This window comes from Ovis canadensis, chromosome 4 (genome assembly GCF_042477335.2).
Source record: "Ovis canadensis isolate MfBH-ARS-UI-01 breed Bighorn chromosome 4, ARS-UI_OviCan_v2, whole genome shotgun sequence".
In the NCBI taxonomy this organism is placed as follows: Eukaryota; Metazoa; Chordata; class Mammalia; order Artiodactyla; family Bovidae; genus Ovis; species Ovis canadensis.
In genome coordinates this window covers 58,394,023-58,418,860 of record NC_091248.1, presented here as the reverse complement: position 1 = coordinate 58,418,860, position 24,838 = coordinate 58,394,023, and the positions used below count along the sequence as shown (strand labels likewise).

Below are 24,838 nucleotides of genomic sequence, written 5' to 3'. Positions count from 1 at the left end.
GCCACACTTTCTGCAGAACCTGGAAGTATCTCAGTATATGGTAGTTTAGTCACTAAGTCATGTCCTGCTCTTGTGACCCCATGGACTGTAGCCTGCCAAGCTCCTCTGTCCATAGAATTTCTCAGGCAAGAATGCTGGAGTGGGTTGCCATTTCCTTCTCCAGGGGATCTTCCCAACCCAGGGACTGAACCTCTGTCTCCTGCTTTGCTGGCAGATTCTTTATCAATTGAGCCAGCAGGGAAGCCCAGTGAAAGGATGAGTACCCTAGAACTCAGAGGATGATCTTGATACTCCTCTACTAGCTATGAAGATGGCTTAGGAATGGGGGAGGGGGGAGGGACTAGGGCAGTAATCTGGTTTTTAATTATTTTGGTTATTATTATTCCAGAAGAGGCCTGCCCACCTGGAGCTAGTGTTCCTTTAAGATCCAGGAGAATAAACTGGCAGTTTATAGGAACAAACTGAGTTGCCTCATTAAAAAGGCTTTAGTGACTGGCACATCCCAAGATAAAATTTGCTTTCACATGGAAAACTTGGTCTACTGCATCAAATAAATTTAACTCTTGCTACAGCTTCACTTTCTTTTACAGATTAAAAGAGGTCCAGGCAGCCATGCCAAATTAAATTAAATTTTAAACTTCCAACAACAGAAATCAGCCATATTTGCCAAGATTCTAGAGGGTAAAACTACATACAATGGGTGAGAATAACATGGGGGAAATGTTTGGTTTGGTTAAAAGAAATAACTTCCTAACAATTAGGGGGAATTCAAAAGTAGAACAGACTACTCTGTGAGGTAACAAATCTCCATTCATTGAGAACCTATGTGCTGATCAATGTTATATAAAACAAACATTAAGACTCATAGCTCCACTCAAGGTTATTTTCAGTATATGTTGGGGAAAAGAGAGTTTTGTCTTAATGTCCTTCTGAGTTCTCTACCAAGTAATCACTCTTTAGCTTCCCAAAGACTTCTCTGCGAGTACCTAGACTCAACTCACTCCCTAGAACTGGAGGTGGAGTCCTCACAACAGAAGCCATCCCCTCACAATCATGCCAGAGGAGGTATGAGAGAAGCAAGTCTTCTTTTTTTTCTTTAGCGTCAAGATCTTTATTTCCTGATTTAAAAAATTGTCCCTGGGAGAATGGCATTGAAACATGTATACTATCATGTAAGAAACGAATCGCCAGTCTAGGTTCGAAACAGGATACAGGATGCTTGGGGCTGGTGCACTGGGATGACCCAGAGAGATGACATGGGGAGGGTGGTGGGAGGGGGGTTCAGGGTTGGGAACTCATGTACACCTGTGGTGGATTCATGTCAATGTATGGCAAAACCAATACAGTATCGTAAAGTTAAAAAAAAAAATTGTCCCCATCACAGACTTCCTAGGTTCTCTTGTACCTTTGTCCCATTGGCTCCTGACAGTGGCTCCACACGGCTCCTTTCTTCCCACTGCCCACCCATCAACCTGAGTTTGACAGATCAATTCGATTTGTCCTTCCAACCTGTGGGAGCAAGGATTGGAATCTTCTGGCAGGTGGAGAGTTCCTCAATAGCCGGTGTTTAAGCCTAGTTCATCACTCTTTAGTTCTGCTTGCTCTTGGCTTTGGGGGCTTTGGCATCCAGTATGCTCTGGGCATGAGCAAGATGCTTTATAGAATCCAATATGAGGAGTCCGGGCAGCACCAACCACAGGGCATTCAAGAAAACAAAGTAAAACCAGAAGTAGAGTGGGTGGCCCAGCACCCCGTGCTGGAATCCATCACGGTACTCTGTCAGGAAATAGAGCACATCTCCATATACCTGACCGACAGAGACCACAAGCTGTAGGACAAAGCGGAGGGGTTGATGGCGGAGAAAAGCAATCACCACCCACAGGCTGAGTGGTCCCCACAGGTAAGCCGTGACAGTCTCCATGCATATCATGAAGTTATCATTCAGGATGTATCGGCTGTCTCCCTTGGCATACTCTTTCCAGAGTTGAGATAAGATGGCTTGGTCTCCGAGAAGGTCCGCGTGGTAGAGGCTGAACCAGCCCTCAATCACCAAGTGGATGAACCCACATACTGCAAACCAGCACAGGGACAGTCTCCGCCAAGTCCCCAGTGGGACGACCGCAGCACACCCTGACAACAGCCATGTGGCCACAACTAAGACTCCAGAGACAGAGAATAGGCCAGCCAGAATATGCCAGGTGGGGCAGTCATTAGGCACAAAGTTGTCTAGTCTCAGATGCCGAGGCCAGTAGGGGTGCGTGGGGCTGGTGTTGGTGGTCATGTCTTTGTAGGTCAACAGCGCGTTTGCAGCGGCCTATCCCACAGGCTCCTGGGTCTCACTAAGATTCCAAGCCTTCTTTAAAAAAAAAAAAGTGTTTTTAGTTTAAGTTGAATGGTTTTATTGAGCGTTAACAAAAAAAAAATTTTTTTTCCCCTCGTTTGTGCTTCTGTACATGTGGTAAAATGTCTTCAAAAGGGATATTCGCTGGGAGTAAGTTGACTGTAGTACATAACCCGAATGTTTCTCTGCCTTTTTTCTCCATGGCACTGACTTTTTTTTTTACAAGTCTGTTATCTTGTAGAATAATCTGCATTTTTAATTTTCTTTGTGATTTCATTTCAGATGGTCACTTCCTCAATAACACAAAGACCTAGGAGAAACTCTGAAATTACTTTCCTCACGGGCTTAAATTCTAAAAAGGTTAATTTCTTTCCAGGATTGGTCTGGGGGTTGAGGGGCTATGGTAGTTCTAGGGATAAAAAGAGAAACCAGATACATTCCCTCTGCTGAGATGCTGAAGCAGCAAGGTCGGCCCACTGGCCTGGCTCTAACACAGTTAGTGGCTTCGGTGGTCTACTTTCTCCACCTCTGCTGCACTCATGAACCCGGGTTTCCCTTCTTCCATTTTTAATCCCCAGCAAACAATTCCTCACATGGCTGTGAGTGAGGCTTTATGAAATCAGATCCCCCAGTTGTTTTTTTTTTTTTAAACAGGGTTTATGAGGTCTAGTCCTTACCTACCTTTTGAACTTCAGCCTGTCCTCATTACATCCTATATACAGATATTTATTTACAGGTACATAGATATTTATTAAGTCATACACAAATATTTCTGCAGTGCCTATTTAATTTAAAATACATTGTTCTATATTATTTTTTAAAAATGTGTCTTCTTTGTTGCTGCACTTAGGCTTTCTCTAGTGGTAAGTGGAGGCTCCTCTTTGTTGCGGTGGGTAGCCTTCTCACTGCAGGGGCTGTTCTTGTGGCAGAGCACAGGCTGTTGGCATGTGGGCTCAGCAGCTGCGCTGGGTGGCCTCTAGGGTGTGCGGGCTTCCGTAGCTGAGGCACACAGGCTCAGCAGTTGTGGTGCACGGGCTTAACTGCTTCGTACTATGTGGAATCTTCTCAGACCTGGGACTGAATTCATGTCCCCTGCACTGGCAGGCAGATTCTTAACCCACTGTGACACGAGAGAAGTCCTAAAATATAGTCTTAGACAAAAGAGAAAGATCTTTTCCTCATAGAACTTAATGTGCTTTTGTTGCTTGAACAAGCTCAGCTCCCTCCAGAGCCCATCTCAAGGGCCTTTGCCCAAGCTCATCCCTGCCTAGAATGTTTTTCTTTTCACTTCCCGTTCCTTTTCTTACTGTTCTATTTAGTTTCTCTACTTGTGCAGTAGAACTCCATTTGTTTCTTTCACAGCTTATACCAGGGAGTGTGCGTGTGTGTGTATAAAGAGGTTTCTTTGTGTGTAATCCATCTATTCTGTAAAGCTGGATCACGTTCACTTAGTTTGCCAGGCAGAACAGCAAAAGAGTTGGACATGACTTAGCGACTAAATAACAAATATACTTCAAACTTTTCATAATGACTGTTAGCATATCATAGGGGTTCAATAAGCACTGGCTAAAAGAGTAAATTGTGATTTATGTGTTATCAGATTGACCACCTGACATATCTTGATCTTAAAAAAATTAGTCATCTAATAAATGCTTTGAATGTAAAAACTGTAATTCTGAGTCTCCAATGCTATCCCCTTTCTATATGGTGCTAATTTTTACAACAAGGTAAGCATATAAAAAGTATACATAGTTTCAAATATTTATCAGCTTACAGCAATATGATTATAAGTCATGGGTGAGGGAAAAAATAACCAGATACTCAACTGGACAGACAGGTTTTTGAGTCCAAAGGTAACAAAGGTGTAGTTAAATGAATAGAGAGCAAAACCAAAAATTATTAAAAGAACTAGGGAAAAAGCAGAGAAAGGGAAGTCTATTAATGAGAACAGAGGATATTATATCCTTGACCAAGAAGATACAGGTCGCAGACTGCTGTGCTGGTCATAAACGAGGGGACCACATTAGAGACAACAGATATATTCTTATATTCCAATTACCCTGTGGGAAAGCAACTTCAGGTATAGGCCCTATGATCATAGGTCAGTAGCATATTTTTTTATTCCTATCACGTAAATTCCTTTTCATCCTGCTAACATTACACAGTGAATATAAAATACACATTCACAAAATACAGAACTTCCAGGCTAGATATAAGAATCAAAGATTTAAAACATCAAAAGTTGGGCTACCCTGGTGGTCCAGTGGTTAAGCATCTGCCTTGCAATGCAAGGAACATCGGTTCAATCCCTGGCCCAGGAAGATCCCACACGCCAGGAAGCAATTAAGTCCCTGTGTTACAAATTCTGATGCAGCGCAACTACTGGAGCCCGCGGGCTTAGAGCCTGTGCTCCCCTACAGAAGTCACCACAGTAAGTTCGCACACCACAAAAGAGTAGACCCTGCTCCTAGCGCCAGGAGCAAACTCGATAAAACTAGCGGAGCAACAAAGACCCACCACATCCTTCCAATCTTAAAAAAAAACAAAGGTCTATAAAGTATTCTTTGATGGAGTAAACTGCCTAATTATTGTATAATGGGCTTCCATATAAGAATTCATTTGAAGAAAGAATTCTTTTAGAAAGTCTGACAACTACTTATCTAAAGGACAGTAGAACTATTACAATGATACAGTTTTTAAAAGTAGCATTTCAAAGTGCTATTACATATTTGTATAAGGCCAAAAATTATCAAATATTCCATGTCCCATAAAATTCTAAAATGCCCAAAATATAATATACATAATATACTTTGTACTGACATAATCATTACTCAATGTATTGCTGACTTTTGGATCTTGCTGACCTATCAACAGGCTTCAAATGGATAATTTGAATTTAGTGTATCATTCCTGACCTTAAAAACTGTGTTTTGGAACCTCAGGCAAGTGACTAACATATGTCATATATAAAAAGGACTGGTTGTACTTAATACTTGAAGATTATGTAGCTAGAATAAGGCATGTTTTACCTGTAATCCTCTTGCAATTATGATATAGTATTAAACTGTTCACAGCTATGACTTCTTTTGGTAGGATCCTGTTTCTGATTTTAGTTTCACTTCTGCCTAATGGGATTAAATACTTTTCTTAAATATAATTTTTTCCCCTAAAACTGCTGCAAAATTATCACCGTATCTGTTTTGAGCTACAGGTAAGTATTTCCTAATTCCTTCTGCCTTTAACATAAACTATACCAAACACAAATGAAAGTTATTTGCAAAGTTTAATGTTTTAAAGAAGTAAAGTACTGGAAGTCAATAAATCAATTCAACATAAGTAAATTATTGAATCCTGAGACTGAATAATTATAGGACATAAATAATTTGAAATCTTAAATATAAACCAACTCTTCTATTGCTTCTCATAATCTAATCAAGGCCTCTAAACTTTTTTAAAATAAATTTTTATTGGAATATAGTTGTTTCACAAAGTGTTAGTTTCTGCTGTACAGCAAAGTGAATCAGCTACATTATATCTGCCCTTTTTTGGATTTCTTTCTCATTTAGGGCACCACGGAGAATACTGAGAAAGTTCTATATAGTAAGTTGTCATTAGTCATGTTTTATATGCAGTAGTGTATAGAGCCTCTACACTTTCTGACCACATAGCATGCACTCACTTTCTAGGGCTGCCGTAACAAAGTGGCCCACTCTACTGCAATAATATAGGGCTTCCCTGGTGGCTTAGAGGTTAAAGCATCCACCTGAAATGCAGGAGACCTGGGTTCGATCCCTGGGTCGGGAAGATCCCCTGGAGAAGGAAAACGGCAACCCACTCCAGTACTCTAGCCTGGAGAATCCCATGGAGGGAGGAGCCTGGTAGCTTACAGTCCAAGGGGTCGCAAAGAGCTGGACACGACTGAACGACTTCACTTCACTTCTACTGTAATATGGAGGCTTCCCTGGTGGCTCATATGGTAAAGAATTTGCTGGCAATGCAGGAGACTCGGGTTCAATCCGTGGTTAGGGAAGATTCCCTGGAGAAGGCAACGGCTATCCATAGTAGTATTCTTGCCTGGAGAATTCCATGGACAGAGAAGCGTGACTGACAATTCAGCCTCTAACACACTGTAATACATATATATTTATTTATTTAGAAATTATTTACATTCAGTCCTGCAGAAAGAATTATATATACTGTAGTCCTTACACAATTAGAAAATCTGAAAAGACGCAGGTAAAATATATATATAAATAGTAGTACTTCCTTTATGAACCCTAACAAGTTGTGTTGCACATTCTGTGGATTATACACAGCTCACCAATTTCAAGGATAGCATCATCTCTTTGGCTTGGTACCTCCTACCTTCTAACATCTTCCCTCTGCTTCCTTAGCCTGCCTCTTCTGTCACCTTCCACATACCTGGCGTTCCAACCAACCTGAAGCATTTGCATGAACTAGACCCTTTCTCTGTTCAACAACTGTGCACACGCTGTTTCTTATTGTTGAAATGTGCTCATTCTCTTCACTTCACATGAACACATAGTGAACTCCCAATCATTTTCTGAAATTCAGCTCAAATGTCATCTCTGGAAAGCTTTCACAGACTGTTCTGGGCAGCACAATGCACTTTTTCAGGGCACGTTGTTCGTATCTCTATTATTGTAAATTTCTATTTAATATACATGTAACACACACATATATTTAGACTGAACTGATATTTGAACATTCTGACCTAAAAAAACAATGCAATTTCATGTGGTTCAACTTAATACTTGACAACAAATCCACTGAGAGTATGGACTGTATTCTTCATTTTTATATTTCCAGTGACTATAATGGAGTTTGACAAAAGCATATATATCCTTAGTACATGCTTCTCGAAATTAAGGAAAGGCTTAGACACACATTCCATTTTCAGATTTTACTGTTTAAGAATGGGTAGATATTGACTTGATCCTATATGAGTTTCATTGGGTTTATTTAGTTTAATAGTATTTTAAGTTACTTTCCCTTGCTTTTGTATCTCTGTATATGGAGAAATCTCTTCAAGAGAGACACTCATTTTTTAAAAAACAGAAGAAGCTATGTAAGTTTTGTTTGAAGCCAATATAAAAAATTTCACAACTTTACTGTTTTACTTTCAAAATATTTTTATGCTTTTGAAAAAAAAATTAATCATAAAAAGGAATATAAACAGGAGAGCTAAATAAAGATATTAGTTGTATAAAGTAAGTGTGGTATTTTAAATCCCAACAATATTTTAGTAATAGCTAATATAAATCTAATTTTAGAATGTCATATTATTTTTTCATATTATTTGGTTTGTAGAAAAGCTGTGATAACTGAAATAGCATTTAAGTATTACATGGAGAGTTACAAGGCAAGGTATGGAGAAGTGTTCAGCTAGAGTTAGGAAGAAAGACGTGGTGAAGCCTGGGAGAAATTAGCAGGAAGTGAGACACAGATAAACATTTTCCATGCTTCCTCATTAAGCACTTAAGTTAACAAAATGCACGCAGTGAGTCTTCAGCATGCCAAGGCAGTCAAGAGCAACACAGCTCAGAGTCTGGCACTCATCCACTGTAGAGACTCTTCTCCTTTTATGGCACTTCATGTTCCTTATACTCAAATTACAAAAAACTTGTTGCAGAGAAAACCACATTAAACATGTCATTATTTCATGTCTTCTTCTAAGTGCTCTTTCCTCAGCCTCAAGTCTTTTTCCATCTTTTTGCCTTCTAATTTTTAAAAATTCAGCTCAAATATCATCATCTCTGGGATTTTCTCCCTCACTTCTCCAGCTAAAGTTGATGATCTGTCCTCTGCATTTTCACTGTATCCAGTGCATGCCATCATTGCATTCTTTTAACCACAGTGTGATAATTTAACTGTTGACATTTATCTTCTCAATTATATTACCACACAGTGCTGGGGACACTAGATACTTACTGCCATTTGTTACATAAATAAATTAGTAAGAAATGAAGTGAGAGTCTGGAATAACAAAGCGCTGATGAAAAGCTTATTTGGAAACAGAAATTGTGACTACAGAGTGAAGTCTGCCTTGTCTATTGCTATATTCCTAGCATTTAAGTATACTGCTTGGTACCATGTGAGTACTTTGCAGGTTCTAGCAGGGGAGTGTAACTACTCATATACCCCTGACCAAAGAATGGTCTTCTTTACTAGGGGAGGTGGTTCTCTTTGAGTGTGCAGCTTTGGGAGGGACACACATGTGAGGTGGGAAGCGGACACTGGCCTGGCTAGTCAGATCAGCTGAAACAACCTTGGCAACTGAAGGAGTGATAGATGTTGCAGCCAGAATGCCTTCAGAGCCTGTAAGTATGCACTAACTAAACACTTAACACACATGGAAGATAAGAAAAAGCAGACTATCTAATAATGGAAGGTAAATTGAAGAAGGGCACCCGTAAACGAGTAGTAAGAGAAGTACCTCTAGTTTAAGAGGTAGTTGTATCAAGGAATAAAGCAGCTGTAAAAAATAATAAGATCACTGATTAGCAAAATTTTTTTTAAAAAGTTACTAAATATAAATATGAGCTGGGGGAAGAGTCAATATAAGTTCATATAAATATGATTTATGCTTTCAATTAGAGTGGTCAAAGACATTAGCATGCCCACATAAATAAAAATAACACTGTTCTTTACATCTGCAAAATACTCTGTATCTTTTGCCACTAATGTATTTATGTTTTCCTGCTTAATGCCTCTACCTTGGGCATCAAAAGTCTTTCTTAACCTCCAAACGGAGTTAGCTGTTCATTTACAAGCATATCATACCACTCACGTCCAACCCTTTGCAACCCCAGGGACTGTAGCCCGCCAGGCTCCTCTGTCCAGGGAATTCTCTAGGCATGAATACTGGAGTGGGTAGCCATTCCCTTCTCCCGGGGATCTTCCCAACCGAGGGATCGAATCCAGGTCTCCCATATTGCGGACGGATTCTTTACTTTCTGAGCCACCAGGGAAGCCCATGACAGCATACCTGTACTTTATACTGGTGCTGCATTATTTTAGGATTGCTTTCCTATGATATACTGAAGCACTTAACTTGGTATCATCATCAAACAATATTTAAGAGGACCTGTGTACCTCTAATACTGATGCCCATGTACTGACAGTCCAATGTGAAGAAACAGAAATCACTGAACGTCTTTATCACTCACACTTTTCACATATCAAGGTAATGGGCAAGCTATGCTGGTAGAGTTTGTAAACTCAGATGGCAAGATAAAGACGACAGGACAAACTCGACCCAAGCTTACAAGAAATATACACACGGAGAGCTTACCATCTTTGCTCGGCACTTGGACTTGTCCATCTATGCTGGCAAGGTTTCATGCCTTGGTATTCAAGGTTTCCAGGGACCTGATTTGTACCTTCTTTTTCTGTCCTCTCTCACTAACTCCCAGTGACATTATTTTAGAACTTAGTGTTTTCTATTCATTGGAATCAAACACAGGGATTAAACATGAGAAAGACTAGGATAAAAATCCTAAAAATAGCAATTATAATAGACTTAATTAGACCTTGCGTTGGATTTAAAAGTTAACTTTAAAGTGGGCATTTCATGGTTTTTTATTTTTTATTTTTAGTTTAGCTGTTTTAGTTATGCATCTATTTTTTAATCTGATGGTACATAGAAGCAATAGTTCATCTGATGGGAATCAAGAAAAGCCAGCAGTGGCATCTGAGGCAAGATACATGCTGCTTCATGGCTCTGTTCATTAAATATTCAGAAAAGCTTTTCAAATTAGAATCTGTGAAACTGGAAAGTGAAATCACTTTACGGCAGGCGAAGGTTCGCAGTTTTCTGGCCCTACTGACACACGCGCAGACCGCCCTTCTGTGGGCCATCTCCTCCGGGAATCTGTCAGGCCTGCTTCAGGGTGCTCAGGTTACCCAACTCTGTGACTGACTCATAGAGTGTCTTGAGGGTTCAAGCCACTGTCTTTATAGATCTGTTTGTCTACACTCTCTCCCACTCTCACTTCCTCCCCTAAAAATATTCTTGGCCTCGTATGAGAAAAAAGCACTTGTGTCTACCAGCAACCAAAGAAACACTGCATCTTTCCTGAATGCGTTATTTCCTAAACATAATAAAATGGCATGATCAAAGTTTAGATTTACAAGGCTTTTTTAAAGATGTTTTAAGACTTCTGTTTCCTCTTACAAGATAGGATACATTAGAAAATCGGTTCAGTGTCACAATAAATATGGAATTCCAGTTCAGTTTTGAAAAACACCTTGGAAGGATTTTCAAAACATAGGCTGACATGAAATGTTCACAAACATGAGGTTTACACAAGACACTAAGTAAACATCATCCCCCTACCTACAGTGATGGTCTGAAAGTGTGGCTGAAACTTATGAAGCAGACCACAGTTACTCTGGAGGTGAAGTTTTCCTGTTCAAGAATAAAGCAAAGGATAAGTGGCAAAGGAAACTCATGAACTGGATACAGGGTTGGGTTTCCAATCTAGAAATTCTATGAGTTTATCACCTTTCTTTACACCTCTTTGCCACACTTAGGTTTCAAGGTTATACTATATACCTTATACTCTACTCACCAATTCTTAGCTAAAAAGTTTCCTCTTTTCAGAAAACTAACTAGTACTACAAAACTTATGCTTTCCTTTTCAGAGATTTACAGCATTGAGTAAGGCTCCTGTCATACATTTTACAGGCTTCCTACCCTTTTCTTAAAAATAAGCATCAAAATGATCTGATGTCTTTCCAAACAAAAATTCTGGTAGCAAAATTAATCTCCTGAGACATTATGGATGGTTTTCAGTTACTCTATTTGGCCCCTTTTATTCTTCCTACATTCTTCCTGCTTGGTGGTTGCTGCTGGCTCTCCCAACGAATCCTTTAAACAGAGGGCACTCTCTCATCTACAATTATCAGCTTCCCCCAAACTTAAGAACATACTCAAACTGCAAAGACTACAATTGGGCAAGCAGTTAAGCCACATTTGTTGTAAAATGATATTAATGGTTAAGAGTTCAACTTGCCTACAATGTTGAGTAAGTAAAATATGGGCTGAAAGTTTTACATTTTGATAGTTGAGGGTCTTTCTTTTTCCTCACATCCAAGTTTCAGGCTGGGAGAAAGGGGGAAGGGCAAAGAGGCTAAATACCCTCTCGTACTCTTAAATAGCTGTCCTGAAAGCCTTGCCCAGACTTCCAAAACGTCACTGTATCCCTAGGAATAAGGAAGGTTGGGCGGTCTACGCTTTTTTTTTTTCAAACTAGGCACATTGCACCTGAATGAAATGAAGTTAGGGTAGTAAGGAAAAAAGGGGAACAAATATTAGCCATCTCTACTACAGCCATACTGAATTTGAGGTGCTTTTGACATACCTGTGGAAGATGCTGAAGTGGTTACAAACACAAGAGGACCAGGAGGTTTACAGATATACATTGGGGAGCTGTTACTATAAAAATAATTTACCAACTTTATGGCCATTTTTGTCCCTTGGACTTCAAGGAGATCAGACCAGTCAATTAAAGGAAATCAACCCTGAATATTCACTGGACGGACTGATGGTGAAGCTGAAGCTCCAATACTTTGGCCACCTGATGCAAAGAGCCCACTCATTAGAAAAGACCATGACGCTGGGAAAGACTGAAAGCAGGAGGAGAAGGGGACGACAGAGGACGAGATGGTTTGATAGCATCACTGACTCAATGGACCTGAGTTTGAGCAACCTCCGGGAGATGGTGAAGGACAGGGAAGCCTGGCATGCTCCAGTTCATGGGATCTCAAAGAGTCGGACATGATGGAGTGACTAAACAACAAGAGGAACGATGTGAGGGGAAAAAACAGACCCTCAAATTGAAACTTGAGAGTCTCTAGAGGAGGCACCTATAAACTATCATGGAGCTGATATAATGAGCCTGAAATGTTCTTGAGATACACAAGTGAACAGTGGCAGTTCAATTTGAATGAAATTAAGATCATGGCATCTGGTCCCATTACTTCATGGCAAATAGATGGGGAAACAATGGAAACAGTGGCTGACTTTATTTCTGGGTGCTCCAAAATCACTGCAGATGCTGACTGCAGCCATGAAATTAAAAGGCAATTGCTCCTTGGAAGAAAAGTTACGACCAACCTTGACAGCATATTAAAAAGCAGAGCCATTACTTTGCCAACAAAGGTCTGTCTAGTCAAAGCTATGATTTTTCCAGTAGTCATGTATGGATATGAGAGTTGGACTACTAAGAAAGCTGAGTGCCGAAGAACTGATGTTTTTGAACTGTGGTGTTGGAGAAGACTCTTGAGAGTCCCTTGGACTGCAAGGAGATCCAACCAGTCCATCCTAAAGGAAATCAATCCTGAATGTTCATTAAAGGACTGATTTTGAACCTGAAACTCCAATACTTTGGCCACCTGATGCGAAGAACTGATTCATTTGAAAAGACCCTGATGCTGGGAAAGATTGAAGGCGGGAGGAGAAGGGGAAAACAGAGGATGAGATGGTTGGATGGCATCACTGACTTGTGGACCTGAGTTTGAGTAAACTCTGGGAGTTGGTGATGGACAGGGAGGCCTGGTGTGCTGCAGTCCATGGGGTTGCAAAGAGTTGGACATCACTGAGTTACTGAACTGAACTGAATTTGAATAATTCTCCCCTGATGTCCCCATATCCATCCTCTATTTATTAAAAAATTGTATTTTGGATACTATGAAAGTAGTGACAGTGTTAGTCACTCAATCATATCTGAGACCCCACAGACTATAGCCCTCCAGGCTCCTCTGTCCATGGAATTCTCTAGGCAAGAATACTGGAGTGGGTAGCCATTCCCTTCTCCAGGGGATCTTCCTAACCCAGTGATTGAACCCAGGTCTCCTGCATTGCAGGAAAATTCTTTACCATCTAAGCCACCAGGGAGTTGTATACTATACGGCTAAACAAATGCTGTTTGGGTATTTTAACTTTTTCATGTAATCCAATCTCATAATAATTGTCTTTTTTTTTAAGTTATTTTAATTATTTCTATATGCAACAACTCTACTTATAACATATGGTATATCTCAACCCTGGGACCTCAAATAGGTTCTTTTCTACTTCTTAAGAATGATTGTAATCAGGGTGAGGGAGAGGATCTACATAATCATTACAGAGTCTAGTGTTGATGGATGCCTGAGAAATTAACAGTGAATCTGTGGATCACTATGTTCTCTTGTCATATATTTATATGGATGCAAACTTGGTAACAATCTTATTTGTCAACAGAAAAGGCAATAAGGTAATGTTATACAGCTTAATAAGTTTCCTGTTCTATAGTTAATTCCAATAGTTCTTTTAACAGGTTGGGTGTGGATGGATGCAATGCTTGTCAATAGTTTTTTTTTTTTTTACTTCAGTAGTATAACAGAAGGCTTTCAGATGAATACAAAGAAACTGGTCTTAGATATTATGTTTTGTTCCAGTTCAAAAAACTTTTTAAAGTTTATTCAGAGTTGCTTAACTGCCAGGATTCTGAAGATAGTTACACAAGGATCAAAATTGACCCTCTAAGTCCTATTTACTACTCTATTATCCAAATATACCTTTTCTGCTAAAAGACAAAACTATGTCAGTATTTTTCTTAGAGTTCTGACCTTCCTTATATGAGGTAAACCTCCATAAAATCTCACGGTATACACTTGGCATTGTTTGACCTATTCAGATCTGCAGCTAGAGCTATTCTGTACTTTTGGAAATGAATTATAGAAAGGTATTCTGAGTCGTATAAATTTTCAATGCATCAGCGTGCTAATACATTGAGAAAGAGTGAAACATTTACTAAGAAAGTCACTATGACTGAAATGCACATGTAGGTATAATCAGATTAATCAGAAAGCTAAAATTTTTTTACTTCTTTGTGTATATACCATTGCATCATCATAGAACTATTCTATCAGTTCCTGGTGAACAACTAAGTTGGTTAATCAAAATTCAGGCTGAGTCATTAATTGATTTATCCATTCAATAAACATTTGGTGAGTGTCTAATGCATACAAGGCATTTTGCTAGAGCTATAACATAGAGTACTAATTACTATATGATCATGATATTGCTGAATGGCAGAGATACATTAAATAATATATAAAAGTGAATAAGAAAGACATGCTCCTTATCCCCAGAGAGCTTACTGTTTACTGAAGGAGACAGATGATAAAAAGGTAACAATTGTAAAATAGATATAATCTGTGATAGAAAGAGAATGTTATGTCAGAAAATAATGAACAGAGGAAGGCCTGTCATGACATCTGAAAGAAGGGAGTCGGGATGGGAGGGAGGAAGCATTCCAGGGAAGGAAACAGCCTGGGCCAAGGGTCTGAGGCAGGACTGGGAAAGTCGTGTGATTGATGTAGCAGGAGCAAAGGTGAGTGCGGAAGAGATGTTTACCCTTTCACATGGTATAAAGGTACAAATCCACATCCTAAAGCCAAGAGTCTGCAAACTATATATTGTAGGTCAAATCTATCCTGCCTGTTTTTATAGTTTTACTGGAACACTGCCCTGCCCATTCATTTCTATATCGTCTATGGTGTTTTTGCGCAACAAGCAGTAGTTGCTACAGAGAGATGCGGAATGCAAAGCCTAAAATATTTACTATCTGGCTCTTTACGGAACAAGTCTGCTGCCTCCTGTACTAAGTGTGGAGTAAATTAGAACTGACAATATGAAAGTTGAAAAGGTCAGGCTTTCCTAAAGCATAGAACCACTCTTTATAACTGCTCAATGCTGATTCACATAAGAAAGACACATAAAGATGAGCAGATCAGTGTTATAAAGGTAGGGCTTTAAGACGTCCATTCCAGAAGGGTAGAAGAGATGTCTTTAAGATTAATACATGGTTTCATAAAGCACAAGGACCTTTTATCCAAGGGGGTCAGGAACCTGGACAAGGCCCGAGGATAGTCTAACTGCAAAGTAAAAATGCAGTTAGGCTCAGGAGTACTGGAGGACATTATAAAGAGAAAAAACTGATTCTTGCTTACACACTAAGCACTGCTAACATACATTTATTACAGCTAGAAGTTTGCATGTATTTCTTTGTGTGCCTATGTGCTCAGTCGCTTCAGTTGTGTCCAACTCTTTGTGACCCCCTGAACTACAGCTGCCAGGCTCCTCTGTCCATGGGATTCTCCAGGCAAGTATACTGGAGCAGGTTGCCTGCCATGCTCTTCATGGGGTCTTTCCGACCCGGGATTGAACCCACAGCTCCAGCATCTCCTTCATTACAGGCAGAGTCTTTACCCACTGAGCCACCTGAGAAGCCCATATATTTGCTTAGCATCTATCATTTCTAGTAACTGACAAAAGTAGGGCTGTGAGTTAACAAATGAATAAAACTCTTAGAAGCTATCTTAACCAAAGCAACTTACTTTTTTTTAGACTGGAACTCAGACTAGGCTATCTGACCCACAGGTATGTTTGTCTTGTCTTGAGTAGTTTCTTAGGATACCTCGTATTAAAAAAAAAAAATCAAGGGACTTTCCTGGTGGTCCAGTGGTAGATTCTGTGCTCCCAACATAGCGAGTGCAGGTTTGATCCCTGGTTGAGGAACTAAGATCCCACATGCTGCATGGTGTGGCCAAAAATATACATAAATGAATAAAAATAAATGCATACTCCCATTCATTAAAACATTTTGAAAGAAATCTAGATATTTAGCAATCTAAATATTTGGCTTGCTTCATTTCTATATTGCTACAATCAGCAATGTACCTTGTAGATATAGACAAGGCATATAATTCTCAGTTTCCAGTCTTTACCACTTCCTATTATATTACATTCAGCCTGCCATATTATTTTTTTAACCTATCAAGAACATTTGTTTGTAATCTCTGGTCCTCATCTTATCATGAAGATCACAAATCTGTTCTTTATATACTTCTTTTCAACATTTATTTTCTAACCATGTCCCAGATGCTATGCATACAAATACAAATAACACATCATCCTTGCCCTTCAGGAGCTCTCAGGCTAGAGGCTGAGACCAATGCGTTAAATGATCCTAGGCAGAATGCTGACAGCACAAAGAAACAATCAACTCTACTCTGGCAGGTCAGGAAGCACAGTACCAGGGATATGCTTGAACCCAAACTTGGAGGGGTATTCCAGGAAGAATAGACAGAGCAACAAGGAATGCTACTCTTTTGGCAATTACACATAATCAGAATAGATGAAACATTGTAAAGATGCAGGAGGGTGAGAGCGATAGGAGTGCTAAGGTTATATCAAGATTCATGTTGATGTATGGCAAAATCAATACAATATTGTAAAGTAAAAAAAAAAAAGAATGGCTTGTATTTACACTAGAAAGAGTGACTTTTATCCCATATGCAAAAGGGAATTAGTGAAGAGACTGTGGCACAATCAGGTTTATATTTTAGAACTATGATTTTGGAAGCAGCATGGAGGACAGTTTCTGATGGAAGACTTCCAGTTAGGAAGGTATCAACGACAAAATCCAAACTGGTTTGAGGCCTGAAGGCAAGAGGCAGTGATAGGAATGGAAAAGAGAAACTGGTTAGAGACAGTGACTGACTAATGAGGAAGATGAGGGTGAAAAAAATGTCAATGAAGATTACTCGCAAGCTTGTACTTGAATGATGAGGTATATAAAAAAAAATACAGGAGAATTAATGAATGGGAGGATGGAAATAGGTAGTATAAAATCTGAGGTGTAAGTGGCTACATACATGGCAATATCCATTTGGCATCTGGATAAGAGTCAGGAATCATGTGGAAAGCCAAGGCAGGAGACAGACTAGGAAGCTGTCAGCATTTAAAGACACCAAGATGCACAGTATCACAGAGGGGTGTGCAGAGTTAGATAAAGAGCAACTACATATTCCTAAGAATCCCCAACACTTACATGGAAGAGAGGGAGCAATGCTTAGCAGAGAAGCAGGTAGATGTGGGGCAGGGGTAGCAGTATAAAGATGAAGAGAATCAGAGTACCAGGAATTGAGGTGATGGCAAAGGTATGGTGCAGATTATATACACAGATTCTAGGCTGGATAGAGAAGAAAATATAGAAAGGATGAATCTGTATAGGGTTGCCAGATTTACTGGAAACTAAAAAGGGACATTCAGCTAGATTTGAATTTCAGATAAACAAAGAATACTTTTTCAAGTATAAACATATCCCAAATATTGTATAATACATACTTATACTAAAAATCTATTCACTGTTTATTTGAATTCAAAATTAACTGGGGGCAGGGGATTAACTGCTCGCTGGGTATCTGAAACTTTAACTGAGTGTCCTGTATTTTATCTGGCAATCATAATTAATTGAAAAGGAAAGATGTAGAGATGGGAATTCTCTGAGGTTACAAGGCAAGGGCATATTGTAGAGGACTGAGAAAGCTGAATATTAAAAAACTGCAGTTCAGAATTTCAGAGATGGAAGAGTGATGAAAAGGATCAAGAAGGGGTCCATTGGAATTTGTGGCTGAAACAGAATGGAAATGTAAGTCCAGAGAAACACTGAGACAAGAAGAATAGTAAGTACATGGTTCATTAGCATGGACACTGACTTCAATTAAAATGATGGCTAGAGAGTAAAGGGGATGAATATGTAGCTAAGTCTTTAATAATTAAAAAATAAAGTAGAATATGCGAGAGATTAAAAAATATATATATAGTCTGTATTCTTGTCTGACACATGACAGCCAAGTGTCAGACAAGAAGATGGAGAAATAGGGTAAAGGGGAGTATGTTTTCATAGAACTGCTGTTGCAGAGGAGGAGTGAAAAGAGATGGGAGAGATGTGAGTAAAAAACAATAAGCAGAAAGAAATGGGGATAAGAAGAAAAGGAACAAACAAGTTAGTAACCTAGTCCTGACAGGGAGAGAAGGCTTCTCGAAGTAAATGAAGTGTAGCTTGAGCTGAGATCCAAAGGATGTGATGTCTTACAGGTACCTCATATTCATCAGCTGCAAGATCAAAGAGCATCCCAAACTTGTCATATTTTTAGTATTTCCTAGTTCAATGAATGGTTCTACTGTCTGTCAAGTCATGCAGGTTAGAAATATAGGAGGTATTCATGATATCTGCCTCCATTACATCCATTATGCAAACCATCACATGAGCATCAGGCAAAGAGAAAAGCATTCTATGTATGCAATATTCCTAAATTGAAAGAGTATGGTGCATTCTGGAAATTAAAGACCATTTACTTTGAAATAGAAGAGGAAGGGGCTAGATCATGATGGGTTTTGTAGGTCAATTAAGGATTTTGTTGTTTATTTTAATATCAATGGAAGCCATACAGAGGTCTGAAGCAGGAAAGTGACATGATCAGACTTATGTTTTGAAAAGTGTATTTTGGGTAGAATGGCCAGCAGATTTGAGAAAATTAGAAAAGAAGAAGAGTAGATAAAAGGCTAGTGCAATTATCCAGGTGAGAGGGGTGGTACTTGAAACAGGGTACCAACACTGGACATGGAGAGAAGTGGATGGTTTCAGTGCTAGTTGCTGAGACCTGGTGGCTCAGACAGTAAAGAATTCACCTGTAATGCAGGAGATCTGGGTTCGATCCCTGGGTCGGGAAGATCCCCTGGAGAAGGGAATTGCTACCTACTCTAGTATTCTTGCCTGGAGAATTCCATGGACAGGGGAGTCTGGGAGGCTATGGTCCATGGGGTCACAAAGAACTGGACAGAACTGAGCAACTAACACTTAATACTTAGTGCTAGTAGAGATTACGGAGAAGGCAATGGCACCCTACTCCAGTACTCTTGCCTGGAAAATCCCATGGGTGGAGGAGCCTGGTAAACTGCAGTCCATGGGGTTGCTAGGAGTCGGACACGACTGAGTGACTTCACTTTCACTTTTCACTTTCATGCATTGGAGAAGGAAATGGCAACCCACTCCAGTGTTCTTGCCTGGAGAATCCCAGGGACGGGGAAGCCTGGTGGGCTGCCATCTATGGGGTCGCACAGAGTCGGACATGACAGAAGCAACTTAGCAGCAGCAGCAGCTAAGAGATTAAGCCAGTAGGACTTGGTGATAATAGTAGGAATTCTCCCCTAGTCACTCAGTCGTGTTCGACTCTTTGCGGCCCCATGGACTGTAGCCTACCAGGCTCCTCTGTCCATGGGATTCTCCAGGCAAGAATACTGGAGTGGGTTGCCATTTCTTCTCCAGGGGATCTTCCCGACTCAGGGATCGAACCCGGTCTCCTGCATTGCGGGCAGATGTTTTACCCTCTAAGCCACCATGAAAGTCCTCTCAATGTTGTTAGGAATTATTTAGTTGTGAGGGAATGACTGATTCCAGGGGAGAGAAGAGATAACTGAGCATGTTTTGTAACAGTACTGCCCTTAGACTTGGGTAAGGTTCCTCCTCCTGCTACAAAGGGCAGGGAGTCTGAGGTCAAGGGGTCACGTCTACCAGGAGCATGCACACCTCTTTCAGAGTGGCTAGATTTGAGGGCAGATAGAGCGGCTCATTACCCATCACTATTTGCAGAGGGTTTAGGGAGGGGCTACCCTGGTGGCTCAGAGGTTAAAGCGTTTGTCTGCAATGCTGGAGACCTGGGTTCGATCCCTGGGTCGGGAAGATCCCCTGGAGAAGGAAATGGAAACCCACTTCAGTATTCTTGCCTGGAGAATCCCATGGATGGAGGAGCCTGGTGGGCTACAGTCCACGGGGTCACAAAGAGTCGGAAACGACTAAGTGACTTCACTTAGGGATGTGGACACGGCTTGAATATGTTGAGTGAGGTGGGTGAAGAAGCTTGGAATGGGAAAAGAATAGGGTCAGTCTGAGGACTCTAGAAGTCTGAGAATTCTAAATGTAAACTTGGCCTTCCAGATTATTATTTACAGAGGTTTGTGAAGGTAGTAGAGTAGAATATATTTTAAATAATAGTTTGATGATTCATAACTTAAATATTTAGACACATGGTCTTTGAGAATTCCAGTTGAGCTATTTCAAATCTTGGAAGATGATGCTGTGAAAGTGCTGTACTCAATATGCCAGCAAATTTGGAAAACTCAGCAGTGGCCACAGGACTGGAAAAGGTCAGTTTTCATTCCAATCCCAAAGAAAGGCAATGCCAAAGAATGCTCAAACTACGCACAACTGCACTTATCTCACACGCTAGCAAGTAATGCTCAAAATTCTCCAAGCCAGGCTTCAGCAACATGTGAACCGTGAACTTCCTGATGTTCAAGCTGGTTTTCGAAAAGGCAGAGGAACCAGAGATCAAATTGCCAACAGTCGCTGGATCATGGAAAAAGCAAGAGAGTTCCAGAAAAACATCTATTTCTGCTTTATTGACTATGCCAAAGCCTTTGACTGTGTGGATCACAATAAACTGTGGAAAATTCTGAAAGAGATAGGAATACCAGACCACCTGACCTGCCTCTTGAGAAACCTACATGCAGGCCAGGAAGCAATTGTTAGAACTTGACATGGAACAACAGACTGGTTCCAAATAGGAAAAGGAGTACATCAAGGCCGTATATTGTCACCCTGCTTATTTAACTTCTATGCAGAGTACATCACCAGAAACGCTGGACTGGAAGAAACACAAGCTGGAATCAAGATTGCCAGGAGAAATATCAATCACCTCAGATATGCAGATGACACCACCTTTATGGCAGAAAGTGAAGAGGAACTAAAAAGCCTCTTGATGAAAGTGAAAGAGGAGAGTGAAAAAGTTGGCTTAAAGCTCAACATTCAGAAAACTAAGATCATGGCATCCAGTCCCATCACTTCATGGGAAATAGATGGGGAAACAGTGGGAATAGTGTCAGATTTTATTTTTGGGGGCTCCAAAATCACTGTAGATGGTGATTGCAGCCATGAAATTAAAAGACGCCTACTCCTTGGAAGAAAAGTTATGAGCAACCTAGATAGCATATTCAAAAGCAGAGACATTACTTTGCCGACTAAGGTCCGTCTAGTCAAGGCTATGGTTCTTCCTTTGGCCATGTATGGATGTGAGAGTTGGACTGTGGAAAAGGCTGAGCGCCGAAGAATTGATGCTTCTGAACTGTGGTGTTGGAGAAGATTCTTGAGAGTCCCTTGGACTGCAAGGAGATCCAACCAGTCCATTCTGAAGGAAATCAGCCCTGGGATTTCTTTGGAGGGAATGATGCTGAAGCTGAAACTCCAGTACTTTGGCCACCTCATGCGAAGAGTTGACTCATTGGAAAAGACTTTGATGCTGTGAGGGATTGGGGGCAGGAGAAGAAGGGGACAACAGAGGATGAGATGGCTGGATGGCATCACTGACTTGATGGCTGCGAGTCTGAGGGAACTCCGGGAGTTGGTGATGGACAGGGAGGCCTGGCGTGCTGCTATACATGGGGTCGCAAAGAGTCAGACACGACTGAGCGACTGAACTGAACTGAACCATACTCTTGCTCACGCTCTACAAATTAGGGTCAAGCCTGATAAGAGAGTGTAAGAGTATAAAAGAGTATAGTGCAAGTAGTAACATATTCAGATGATAGTTCAGTTTAGTTGGACCCTTTAAGAGATAAGATTTTGCAGACTTTTGCATGGGTATAAATGATGTAAATTTCTTAGTGATTTCAGTGTGATTTTGAAAAGCTTCTTAAATATTGCAGAAGTTTAGAGTGCAGAAGGGATCTTGGTGGTCATGTAATAAAATTTTCTAACAATAAATAAACCAGAAGTTCTGACAGAAAACGAGCACCCTGACAGAAATCACAAAGGTAGTCAATACCACATAATTTCCAGCCCCATTCTCTTTGTCCACTCTTGCACCATTGTTACTTTTCAGGTAGATATCTACTGCCAGTCAAGTCCAAAAGTTTACACTTATTTTTATTGTTTTGCATTTTTTAAAAGTACAGTAAATACTTTTCATTACTTTAAAAGTTCGAGGTACCTCAAAAAAGTCTATAAAGCAATATTAAGTTTTGACTCCAAAATATTCTTAAAACCAACCCCCTTTATCCCTCAAAAGTGAACACAAAATTAAGAATTCCAACCTCATGAACTCCCAAGAAGTGGGAATTCTGGAAAGTTACTTTCAATTGTTTTCTACAAAGTTACAGGCAACTTAGGGCACCTTTTGGGATTCAAAATATTCTCTGATTGGTCATCTACTCATTTGACTACTTTATATATATTTCTTTGACTTTTTGGTCTCATGTAAGATCTTGGAATAAAATTATAATCATACTCTTCACTTTGGTTGCAATTACTGCAACCCATCTCCTCAAATTCTGTATCTTCTAAGGTACAAATCAAAGCACACACTTACAAAACATCAAACACTCAGACTGCTAACTAAACGCTAAAATACACACAAAACCCTCTTTCTTTTCAAACATCTATAAACATCGCTATTGAATTTTTCTTAAGGGTATCTGAATTATAATAGTTAAAAAAGAAATTTCTCTAGGAGTCTTACCTTCAAGCTGGATAGTAATCCGAAAGTTCTAGGTTTGCAGTTAGTTATTTTCCCTCAAGCATTAAAGATGATCTGAGCAAGGCAGTAACGCATCTTGTCAGGACACCAAGCGACCTTTAGCCCCTCCCATCAACCGACTACTGCCTAATAGAAGGAAGGTTTTAATTTCCGGCAAAATTTTCTCTTCACAGCTGAGAATCTGCGAAATTCGGCTTTTTGAGGGGGAAGAGAGAGGGGCGGGACCAAAAGGACCCCAGGGGAAAAGGAGGGGAAAGTGGTACAAGAAAAAGTCGTCGAGGCAGACACGAGAGAGACCTGCGTTCGAACTGACTCGGAGTCTGGAGTGAAGGTTCCTCTCAGACATTCACTGGGCCCCCGAATTCACGCGGGCGACAACTCGAAGACCCTCCCCTCACAGCTTGCTCCGCCACTAACTACGCCTGGAGGACCTGTGACCTCCAAAACGGGTATGCTAAGCGATTCCCCACACAACTTCGGGTAGAGATTCGCGCTTTTGATTGGTTCTTGGAGATATCCCTCAGCGTGGCTCGCCCAATGGAGGGCCAGACCGATCCGCCCCTTCCCCGCCCCCCAAGGAGAGCCCGCCCCTGCCCCGCGCCCGGGAGCCGAGGAGAGTAAATACAACAGGAGCGCAAAATGGCGGAGCCGCCGAGCTTAATGCAAGGCGCCCCCGCCGCCGTCTCGGAGAAAGAATCGTTCAGCAAAGTGCAAGCCCCATCCCGGGACCCACCGGGTCCTCTGTCCGCCAAGAAGATCCGGACTGAGGAGAAGAAGGCGCCGCGTAGACTGAACGGAGAAGGAGCCAGCAGCGGTAACAGCAGGCAGCTGCAGTCTCCCGCCGCACCTTCGCCTCAGAGCTATGGCAGCCCTGGGTCTTGGAGCTTTGCCGCTCTGTCCGCTGCCCCCTCCCCGTCGTCTGCTCGGAGCAATTTCTCCTTCTCTGCGGGCACGGCCGTCCCCTCCTCTGTCTCTGCTTCCTCCTCTCAGCCGGTGCCGCGCAAACTGCTGGTGCCTCCTACGCTGCTACACGCTCAGCCTCACCATCTCCTGCTGCCCGCCGCCGCCGCCTCGGCCGGCGCCAAGCCGCGCAGACCCAAGGAGAAGCGAGAGAAGGAAAGACGGAGGCACGGTCTCGCCGGGGCGGGCGACGCTGGCGGGACCTCCCGCGAGGAGAACGGGGAGATGAAGCCGCTGCCGCGAGGTGGGTGCCGAAGCCGGCAGCGGGGAGGGGAGGGCGCCCGGGGTCCCAGGCACGAGCTCGCGCCCGCGGGGCGCGGGCTGGGGGCGTGCGGGGGCCGCGTGCGCCAGCCGGGAGCGGGCGGGAGGCTTCCCGTTCACTGCAGGCTGTTTTGCGGTCCCCGTGGGGACAGGAAATGGAGCCTGTAATTTCGGTCGCAGAGTGGGGAATGGCCGAAACTCATTTTCTGTATCGTTTTTGCCTCCTAGTTAATGCGCGGCAGGGTTTGTAGAACTCGATCTAGAGGACCCGCCTCGGTGTGTTTGGCTATGGAGGGAGATTTGAGGAAACGGGATCGGGAAAGGTTTGGTCTTGTAAAAGATGTGCTTGACTATTAGACCGTTTAGACATGATCACGAATTTATATTTGTGACACTGGCTCCCAACGCCAGAAAATCCTATCAAGAAAAGGGGTGTGGAGAGTATTGGCGTCAGCTGGAAGCTACCAGAGGCCTGAGCTTTTCATCCCTATTAGGGAAATGAGGTAGTGTGCAGGGCCTGGAGTGTGCTGTTTCATAAGGTACCCTCCCTCCACACTTCTCTCCCTTAAGTATTTTGAGTGGTCCTGTTTGAAATACCACCCTTGAAAAAGAATTTTCAGTCATATTCTTTTTTTTTTCTTTCTTGCAGCTAATGATAAAATCAGGAACATTGACTTTTTTTTTGCCCAGACCAAATACTTGGCTGCAGAATGTTTTAGCATCAGAGAATGGCAGATTCTTTACTCTTTATTTTTTAAAATTTATTTTTAAGTGGAGGATAATTGGTTTACACTCTTGTGAGAAAGGCACATTCTTAAGCACTCTTTG

At 41.4% G+C, this 24,838-nt stretch overlaps 2 protein-coding genes across 6 annotated transcripts in view; one reads left to right on the top strand and one right to left on the bottom strand.

Moving 5' to 3' along the window:
* Positions 1-1,086: 1,086 nt before the first annotated feature.
* LOC138439247 (3-beta-hydroxysteroid-Delta(8),Delta(7)-isomerase) lies at positions 1,087-23,991 on the bottom strand. 5 transcript variants are annotated; one of them, XM_069587801.1, is made up of 2 exons: positions 23,523-23,991; positions 1,087-2,356 (listed from the first exon to the last, which is right to left on the bottom strand). In XM_069587801.1, exon 2 carries the CDS (start codon positions 2,279-2,281, stop codon positions 1,589-1,591), a length of 693 nt encoding a protein of 230 aa, XP_069443902.1. In that variant the 5' UTR covers positions 2,282-2,356; positions 23,523-23,991; the 3' UTR covers positions 1,087-1,588. The 5 variants fall into 5 exon arrangements, with proteins under 5 accessions (XP_069443902.1, XP_069443900.1, XP_069443898.1 ...); XM_069587799.1 differs by having other exon boundaries at positions 1,087-2,353; positions 23,523-23,906; XM_069587797.1 differs by having other exon boundaries at positions 22,772-23,862.
* The window catches only part of RSBN1L (round spermatid basic protein 1 like), a 63,190-nt gene continuing 61,265 nt past the window's right edge, over positions 22,914-24,838 (top strand). The window contains exon 1 of the mRNA XM_069587787.1: positions 22,914-23,993. Within this exon, the coding sequence (XP_069443888.1) occupies positions 23,429-23,993 (565 nt within the window). The 5' untranslated portion in view covers positions 22,914-23,428. The remainder of the gene's footprint in view (positions 23,994-24,838) is intronic.